We start from the raw sequence: 10,649 nt of genomic DNA, 5'->3' as shown, positions 1-10,649 counted from the left end.
ACTTACTATAAAAATATCTCCTACTTGTTAAGATTGTTGGAATGCTTCATTTAGCAACAGTTTCTGAATTAGCAGCAGGATCAGATGACATTTTGGAGACAACTCTAAAATCAGCTTATTAAGTTGATATATTTATGACGCAAATTGAAATCCAATATGAAATCTCTTTTATCTCTGTGTAAAAACTGAACTATGAATGCCCAATCTAAAATTATTCTCCCTGTATTCAGATCATGTATGCAAAAGAATGCCTTTAGAACATACAATGTTTTGCACCCTCATGAAGGCGGTAAAGCACGCAGACTAAAAACAAATTGAACCACAGGGCTAATAGGCAACCATAACCAATTTTGTTTTGGTATGCCTGCCATGTACAATTGAACTTTCAATGAAAAATTTGTAAAGCCTACAAGTTTTCATTTACACTGCCCTTTTTAGATGGTTGAACTTATTTCCTATTTTGTTTGATTTTTGTCTATTTCACTATAGGAATCCATATTTTTGCTCAACTTCTTAAAGAGCGTATCTTCAAATAAATATAATATACAACAAATAAGCAGATAGAAGCAAATACTGCCCCATACTAGATATCAGTAAGGGAAATATCTAATTTCACTCGTCTTACACAATCCTTCCAGTAAGAGCTGCCACTGAGACAAGGAGACAAATAAAGCTGAAAGTATGAAAAAGAGTCCATCTCAATGACCAACATTGAATATTATTTTTTACAATGAACATCCCCACTGGAAAGTATATTGTCAATGGCCAAAAATTAATAGCACCCAAAATCCCAAGCACATTGTTGAAGTAGGGAAACAACATTGAAATGACAATTGCAATTCTCTAAAACAACTTGAATAAATTAATGGTGATTGGTCCAGCCAAGGGAAGAGATATGCTGCATTGGTGGTTGATAAATCTGTTATTCGGCCATCTACAAGAAAACCATCGTTCACCAAAAGCAAACAAGGGCTAACAATATACCTGCAATTGAAGGTCATCACTATCCAGAGGGAAAAAACTGCAATAAGTACACCAAAATCAAGCCGCATAACTCCATATATATGTCATATAACTCCATATATATGTTTCCAAGCATAAATGGAGATGTTTAATTCCTCGCATGGTCAGTGACCAAGAGAGTTTTATAAAAACTAAGCCTTTTGTAAGAGTTCAAGCTTTCGAGAACCATTAGATTTGGTCATATAAATCTTGAAAAAAATTGGAGGAACTCCATAAGGATTTTAATTGTTATCATAGGTTTCTGAATTTGATTGTGCGTGTGTTTTTAGCATCAATGTCTTGGATCACACTCTGTGATCCATCATTAGGATGAATAGCAAGAGATGTATACAGATGTATTATAGCATCAACGTTATACACATCTATTATATAGCATCAACGTTATACATCTCTTGCTATTCATCCTGATGATGGATCACGGAGTGTGACATTGAGGCTAACATCTGTTATACATCTGTTGCTATTCATCCTGATGATGGATCACAAAGTGTGATCCGAAACATTGATGCTAAATACACAATCAAATCCAGAAATCTACGATAACAATTATAATAGATTGTGGAAATTTAATATCTCTGAAGGACTTAAATTGTATTACTTACTTGGTAAGCTCCTACCAGATGAGCTGCAATGCATGCATTGGCGAAGTAAATCAACCAATAAGGCTCATAGAATCCAAACGCTGTCAAAAGGTTTTCAGGTGCATCTTCACCAAAGGCTGCATAGCCAAAGCAGCCACAAAGTATATAGAAGAAAGTTGTGATCATAATAGAAATCAAGGGTGCTTTCTTCATGGTTCTGTTTTCTGCAGATGGCGCTTTCAGTGTGTCCTGCATATGATCATAGAATAAAAAGCTTCAAATTATGCATCTTTTGCTACTAACAATAACAAGATTGCATTAATTCAGTTTATACCTCAATTTCGATGATAATGAAAGAATATGGATAGCCAAACGTTCTGAGCGGAAGTAAGCGTAGCTATGACACCTATTCCCGATATGCTTCCATAAAATTGTCTATGTTCTGCCATTTCACCAAGAATTTGAATATGAGAACTAGTGGGGAAATTGTTGCATATAGGATTTCTGGCTTATATAGTGACATTCAGGTGACCTGAATAAAATCTTGAACTTCCTTAGCCTGGTCAGATGTGCTGTATGCTGATCCCAAAAATTGAAAGAGAGGAATCCGAACTATACCGATTACTTTTGCGATGCCCAATCCTAATCCTATGGTTCAATAGGAATAGGAAATTATTGCTGCCACTATGGAAAGTCACCAAATTTGGTCGAAATCTGGAATTTGAGATAGATAATTTGCATTGTGCCAAAGAGGATCATGAAAGTGCACTTCAAGTAATTGCAAGGAAAGTCATGTTCATATTTGTGGTAACAATTAGATTTTCTGATTGCTCTGCAATGTACAGAATGAATAAGAACTTAAGTATTGACCCGAGCCTGGTATAAATTATGCTAGTTCAGCAATGCCCGAGATAACATGTTTACACAAAGCCGTTACCATTTGAATGTTTCTTCCCAAAATATTTTGGATACATTTCCTAAATTGAACACATTGTAATATACCATGAAGATGGATCAGAAAGGATTTGCGGGAGAAACTGAACCAATATACGGAGAATTCCTTGCAGATTAACTTTTTCAATTCACTAGAAATTGAAATCCAAGGTGTTAAAACGATATCAAATGATTCACCACCTACATTGGTGTGTAAAATCTATAATTTTAGAAACAGATAAAAGTTTGTGAAAATTATATTGATTTAAAGCTTCACAGATGCATAAGGGCAGAACTTGCTTGCAAACAAGAACAGAGAAGGTCTTGGCATCACGCCCAGTTGATTGTCTTACATACACCCATGGTTCATGGTGTTTACAGATCTCAATCTTGTTTTGCCAATGGTGAGAACTTGGGAGGTTGGAATCTTGATATTTCACTCCATTTGGTCCATTTGGTTCATGGAATTGTAAATTTTTATAAATTTTGGTTTTGCCAAATTTTCATTCCTATTTTTGGAATTTTACTTGAACCATTTGTTTCACTCAGAAGATGAGTGTGAAGACACATTTTTATACATAAACTTAGAATTGGAGGCAGACTCTAAAAATTAGACCAATCTATTGTTTTAAATACACCAAAATTCCAAGCTCTCTATCCAACTTGATTACTCTAGAAATCTTGGATCTTTCCAATAATAAGTTGACAGGAGATATTCCAGGATCATTATCAAACATGAAGAGTCTCACAATATTAAACCTGTCATACAATAAATTATCAGGCATTTTTCCCTCGACTCTCTTGGACAATCAAAACATAGTTTTTAAATATACAGGGGTCTTGTTCTTACTCGAGAGCGATCTAGTCAGTTTTCCACTAAGAAGAGGAAAATATCATTAGTAGGATTGCTAGTTGGAGTTGCTGGTGGTGGTGCCATTTTTTCTCATGGGGCAGTTGGATTGACATACCCAACAGAGATTCAATCTATCAGAAGCATCTCCCATGCCTGAGAGAGTATAAACTTAGACAATCCTCCATTTGTCGGGAATCAACTCAGACAATCCTCACGCACAAAATGGAAGTCACTGAGCGTCAATCCAGTTCGAGCAGTCAAAATCATATTTTTAATTTTCACAATTTTCATTCATACATGACATTTCAGAAATGGCAATGATCCTCCGTTTATTCACCCAATGGTGAAGTGGCCCAAATTGCTTTCAGACATTAACATTTTACACTCCTAAGAAACCTAGTTTTGAGGTAAAATTAGAATTCAAAAATTCTAATTCCGTTTTTTTATTTTGACACAAACGCGTCCATTTTTCAAAACTGGTTTTTGCAAAAGCCAATTCCGATCTAATTCACAAACCAAACCGACCCTTAGGGTCCATTTGGTTTGTGGAATTTTAAAAACCCGGATTTCTACAAACCTTGGTTTAGCCAAATCAAGGTTTTGCATATCTTCATTCCGATTTTTGAGATTTTACTAAAACTGTTTGTTTCACTTGGAATATGCGTGTGAAGTGCGTAAGCTTGGAGTTGAAGGCGAATTTCAAAAAGTAGTCCAATCTATTGTTTTTACTCTCATTAAAAAACAAAACTAGGTTTTGATTTTCAATTCCTACTTGCTAGTAGGAAGTGTTGTAGTTGAGGAAAGCCAACTCCGAAGACGCCAAGATCACCTGCATGCGAAACCTGTCAAAGAGAAGCCATAGAAGGGAAGAGCATGGAGCACGGGCAAAAAATCCTAAACGGACATGAGAGCCATCATAATGCAAACACAAGAAGAAATGTATTTACAATAAGAAATGATGTTATTGTTAAAATACAATGAGAGAGAGCCCGAATATAAAGAGCTCATGGAAGCTTGTAGAACAAGCTGGAAGGTGGTAAAAGATAAGTGTGACAACTAGAAGGGAACAAACTCCCGTGTTGTCACCAACTAACCACAACATGCATTAAATATAAAATATTAAATAAATGCATGACCTAAGTAAGCTTAAGCAATAGAATAAATAAATAATAATTAATTATTTACTCTAACACCCCCCCTTAAGTGCAACTTAGGGAAATGCCTTAAGCTCACAAAACTAAGATGAAATGCATAATGGGTCCCGGCAACGAGGCCATGTTAGGTACCCATGTACAATGCAAGAAGAATGCAACCTCTGTAAGCGAGGAAAGAGAGAAAACCACATGGGAAAAACCCTCCCCCAAAAAGAGGTAAGAACCCAGTGAAGAGCTAAAGAAGTCTCCAACTAGTGAAATTGTCCCCTAAAACAGGAACAAAGAGTGATCATGAAGAAGCAGCATCACTGAAGCAGGAAGAACCGCAAAATCTGCCAAACTGCTGATCTGAAGAACCTCCATGGAAGAAGAAGGCACGAACCGAGCATGTCTATATGGTAGATGATCCATCTCACCGAAATGCATAGGTAGCCAGCCACTGCAATTGCCTTGTACATAGGATCAACCACTGAATACATAGTTCACACTATTGAACCATCAAACCATGGATGCATTAGAACACAGCATAACCCCCCCTTAATGCAGACGGGGTGTGATGACAGGCAACTGAGAAGGTGAGCCAAAATCTCCTGCAAACGAACCAAGAACGAGGAAAGAGAAAAAGAGATACAGACACCGATAAAGACACGGTCTAACTGACTCTGCATGGGGCTAATGTCGTGGAAGGGACACTCACTTGACAAAGGGAGAATGCCTAAAACAGCAAACAAAAATCCCCCCCATGGTGCTTTATGAAAATAGTGCAAGTACACCTAACTCAAAACAACGTTCATGACTACCAGAATGCAAAAGTGACACTTTATCTCAGTGCGATACAAAAAAGTGCTTCAAAATGATAGCTACAATGATCAAAACTGAAAAAGAGCTTAACCAAAAGAAAGTACAGCCGAAAAGAAAGCAAACCATGCCAGGAAAACGATCCTCGGGCCTAAAACACTCAAAATATCCATCATAGAGTAAAAATGCCAAAACTATGATAGAAAGAGTAGAGGCCAAAAACAAAGAAAAATGACTACTTTTCTGAAGAGTACATAGAACCAGCTTTCTAGAAATATAAAGTTTTCAAAAAATTGACATGGGACGCAAAAGATATGCATGTTGGAGTCAAAAATAGGACTTCGGACTTCAACAGAAAAAATGAGCAATAAAAAAGCATCAAAACCAAAAAATACCTGCACCAAAATCTCCGTCTCGGAACCAGCTTTCCGGCGCTTCTTTCGGATCGGAAAAATACCTCCGTATGCAAGAGTTATGGCCAAAAAACCAAAGGTAGGTCCAAAAGCAATCGGGAGAGGTGCATGCAAGGGTTGATGCAGCGCTGACGTCAGCAAGTCAGACGATTAAATTTGACGGTTTGGTGGCCGTCGCAGCAAAAAAGAGTGCCACGTGGCATACGGATGATGACGTGGCTGACGTGGCGGGTCCACGTGGCAAGGTGCCACGTGGTGCCCAGGCCACGTGTCACCCCCGCAGTGGCTGCAATGGCGCTGACGCGGCTGCAGAGCTGTCGGGTTGAGCAGAGGTGGCCGGGCTGGTGGAGCTACCGGCGGAGGTGGCCGCAGGGCGGCCGACGAGGAGGAACCACCAGTGGAGGGCAGAGGACGGGCGGTGGCCGGGCCGCAGCTGAGCCGGGGCGGTGCTGCCCGCTGCGGCCGCTGCAGGCTACGCGTGGGTGGCACGGTGGTGGCCCGGCGGCGGTGCACCCGGAAAACACCTTTTTAAAAATTTTTTACGCTCTGCATCCGTACGATCCGTACGGCAGCGACCCTGGAGGCTTCAAAAAATCTCTAAAATTGCCCTGTGTCCAAAAACGACAAGTTTTATATGAATCCTGACTGCAAATGGCCTTCCGGATCCAATGGTGATGTCCGTTCGGTCCCAAAGTGCTCTGAAAAATCGCTGATCCCCTGATTTGAAGAAAAATTGCACAAACAAACTAGGGTTTGTGACTCCAAATCACGGCTTCAAAATTTCTTCAACGAAGCAGCAGCAGGAAGGCTCTGATACCATGTTGTAGTTGAGGAAAGCCAACTCCGAAGACACCAAGATCACCTGCATGTGAAACCTGTCAAAGAGAAGCCATAGAAGGGAAGAGCATGGAGCACGGGCAAAAAAACCTAAACGGACATAAGAGCCATCATAATGCAAACACAAGAAGAAATGTATTTACAATAAGAAATGATGTTATTGTTAAAATACAATGAGAGAGAGCCCGAATATAAAGAGCTCATGGAAGCTTGTAGAACAAGCTGGAAGGTGGTAGAAGATAAGTGTGACAACTAGAAGGGAACAAACTCCCGTGTTGTCACCAACTAACCACAACATGCATTAAATATAAAATATTAAATAAATGCATGACCTAAGTAAGCTTAAGCAATAGAATAAATAATTAATAATTAATTATTTACTCTAACAGGAAGTTGGAAAACTTGGTTTTGAAGCAAAATTGGAAGTCCCGTATCCTAATTCCATTTTGCAAATTTTGAAACAAATGCACAAATTTTCAAATCTAGATTTTGAAAAAGCCAATTCCTATCATCTTCTAGGAACCAAACGGACCCTAGGGTTTGATTTTTGAATTCTTGAATTTGGTTCCTCAAAAGATAAGGGATTCATTCTACAATTGGTTCATGAGATTCTCAAGAAGATTTTCTATGCAATAGGTCTTGGCTCCTTACCTTTGATCCACACAAACTCTTTCTCAACTTTTTTGGAATGTAAGATTTTGGAAAATATCACCAAATGTTGAATGCAATTGCTAGATATTCTTGTTTCATTTATGTCCATATCTGTGTTCATAATTTTTATCAAGGGTTTGTCTATTTTTTAAAAGATATTACCAAGGGTTTGCCTTTGGATATTGCTAACTGACAGTTGACAAAAATGTTTTTAGGTGCATAATTTTTATCAAGGATTTGTTTGTAGAAACTTCTTTACTAATGGCTTATTTGAATTAACAAGGGCAAATCAAATCACGAATTAACCATGAATCAGAAATTAAAAAAACCCTTGAAATTTAGTGAGTAACTTATTTCATAAACCCTTTATCGCTTATTTGATTCACTAATTCACAAAAAGTCATTTTCTTGAATTGAATCATTGCAATTCTCATTACTATGGTTGAAAGCCATTATAAGATTGCTCTAAATACTTCACTTGAGGCTTATGCTCGGAGTTTTCCCAAATTGTTGAAGCTCCAGATTGGGGCTGTTGAAGCTTCTTGATGCCTTCAAGTTGTTTCAACTTCTGAGTGAAAGTAATTGCCCCTGCAAGCAGTCACTTTAAGGGTTCCCTTTTCATCCCTACCACTTTTTGCTAAGGATTCAAGTTCAGTTATAAACTCTAAGAATAGTTTTTGTGGGCTTGGAAACAAGAAAGTTGATTCGCTATCCTTTTGTTTCAAAGTGTGTTAAGGCCAAAGTTAGACATAATTATGGAAGCATTATATCAAGCATTGCATTGGACTAAGGAGAAGATCACATTTGTCAACTTTAGGCAACTTGTATCTCTGCTAGCATAGGTCATAAAAGCATGAAGGATACACAAGAGGTGGTTAAGCCATGTCACAAATTCTAAAGGGAAATATTGGCAGTTAGTTCAACAATCCCCCCTTAGTGTTACCCGAAGATATTTGAACTTTCAATCAAGCTCTAATACCACTTCTTACAAGCTAAAGTTGTAGTTACACCAAAAGACTGACATGTCAATGCTCAGTACAACCACTAGACATATAGAACACATGAGGTGGTTAAGTCATGTCATGAATCTTAAAGGGAAACATGGGTGGTTAGGCCGACATATATTATCTACAAGAAGCTACTATTGGTTCGGGTGTTTTAAGGGTTCCATTTTCAGTCCTCCCACTCTTTGCCTAAGGACACAAGTTCAATTTTAAACTCTACGAATACTTTTTGTGGGCTTGGGTACAAGAAAGTGGATTCTCTATTCTTCTATGTCAAAGTGTGTTAAGGTTACAATGAGACAAAGTTAAGAAAGTAGACTTATAGAATATGCATGAGAGTATTAAACCATTTCATAAATCCCAAAGGACATTCTCAATTAGTCCAACAAATATTTTTTTATCAAACTCTATGATCCATCATGAAAATACAATCTAAGAGAGTATAACAAAACTTGATGTTAAAGACAACCAACATGTTTGTAGGAAGTGATCATTCTTATCAAAAGATGAACATAGGCTTGTAGATTTGGTGTCCTTTGGATCAAGTAAAGCAGAGTGTAAGACTTCCATTTCTCCAGAATACATCAATCCCAAACCTCGATTGAAACATGTGAAAATTCAGTACCTGCTTGCCAGTTTTATGAATGGTTGGATAAAATTATTGGTTATGAAGGCAATTTGTTAACATTGGCTTTGATTGCGTGGTATGACTAGTTGGTATGCTACTCCTCATAACATATATATTTTGTCTAGTCATTGAATGTAGTGAGTATATGTTGTTTTTTCTCTTCTTTTAGCTAATGCTTATGAATTCTATTAAATTAGTAGTCAAATAATTATTTTAAAATAATTAACAATTTAAAGTTTTATGAGAAAATAATTTGAATGACATGAATTAAGCTTGTTGCCATCTTTCATCAAGTAAATCAAGCTAGTTGAGATTTGTAACTCAGTAGTCTTCATCAGATATTTCTGTTGACATATCAGTCAAGTTTGTTATTAGTGACACACACTTATTTAGACTGTATATAGCTACCAAGCTCTTTGTACAACTATTAGTGTTTGCTAAGTATTTTAGTTGTCACCTAGTTCTATAATTGTTACTGAGTCCTTTAGACAAATCTTAGTGGTTACTGAGTAGTCACAGTCACAATGAAGACCAATAGTGTAAATTGTGCATCTTAGTACATGTCGAGTTTACTAGTGCAAGATGAGTTGTGCAATGTTCACCGAGTTCGCAGTGCATGTGATGCGAGTCTAGTGTTAACCGAGCCACTTAGTGTTAACCAAGAGACTCAATTTATATCGAGCTTGAAGTGATAGTGTTTACTAAGTCATACAATGTAAATCAAGAGACTTAGTTTATATGACGAGTTTCATAGTATCTACTGAGTTACCAGTACAGACTGAGTTCAAGACTACTTGAAAGTGATCAGTATGGACTAAGCTTCTACATCTACCAAGTGCATGATGATACCAAGCATTAACAATGGATGCTGAGTATCAGAACCTTATCGAGTTAGTCTTTAGAACTTGAGTGTCTTCATGTGGGCCAACTTTGTAATATTTGTGTTCACTTGTATTGTGGTCAACTTTGTAATTTGTATAATTGGATATATTGTTGGGTGATGCGACGCACTCCCCTGCCCACAGGTGGTTAATTATGTGGTGTTCCATGTTCACTAACAGTCATGTCTTTTGGTGCAATGGAAAATGGGCCCTACAAGTGGTATCAGCGCCTGGTTTTGGCCTGGTCATGGGTTCAAATCTCCCCGGTGCCTTCCAGACCCGCGTAAGCGCCTGGTATGCATGTCGAGGGGGAGATTGTTGGGTGATGCGACGCGCTCCCCTGCCCATAGGTGGTTAATTATGTGGTGTTCCATGTTCACTAACAGTCATGGCTTTTGGTGCAATGGCAAATGGGCCCTATATATATATATATATATATATATATATATATATGTATATACATATATATATATATATATATATATATATATATGTATATACATATATATATATATATATATGTATATATATATATATATATGTATATACATATATATATATATATGTATATATATATATATATATGTATATATATATATATATGTATATACATATATATATATATATATATCCAAAAGAGTAAGAAATGTGAATTGGAATGCAATGTAAGTGAATATAATTAGAGAAAAGTAGAAAGAGTGAATTACAAAGGCTACAACAGTATAAGGATAGATTACAAAATCATATCTATCACAGCAAGATGGTTAGTACATAAAGGAATCTCATTCATCAAACCAAGTTGCAGATTAGAGATCATCTATTGTTTCATCCTAACAAGTGGATCAGTCAAATCCTTTAACAAGGTAGACCTAATAGTCTTTTGTAAATCTCTT

The 10,649-nt window shown here is 37.1% G+C and overlaps 1 protein-coding gene across 1 annotated transcript in view; it reads right to left on the bottom strand.

The window, feature by feature from the left end:
* Positions 1-621: 621 nt before the first annotated feature.
* Positions 622-10,649, bottom strand: part of LOC149578885 (amino acid permease 3-like) — a 179,492-nt gene continuing 169,464 nt past the window's right edge. The window contains 2 exon segments of the mRNA XM_089801591.1: positions 622-843; positions 1,626-1,705. Of these exon segments, the coding sequence (XP_089657717.1) occupies positions 622-843; positions 1,626-1,705 (302 nt within the window).

The sequence above is a fragment of the Cupressus sempervirens genome, chromosome 1, assembly GCF_028749045.1.
Source record: "Cupressus sempervirens isolate cs-2001-9-10 chromosome 1, ASM2874904v1, whole genome shotgun sequence".
NCBI classification, from domain to species: Eukaryota; Viridiplantae; Streptophyta; class Pinopsida; order Cupressales; family Cupressaceae; genus Cupressus; species Cupressus sempervirens.
The sequence above is the reverse complement of the archived record's forward strand: the minus strand, read 5'-3'. Positions and strand labels throughout refer to the sequence as shown.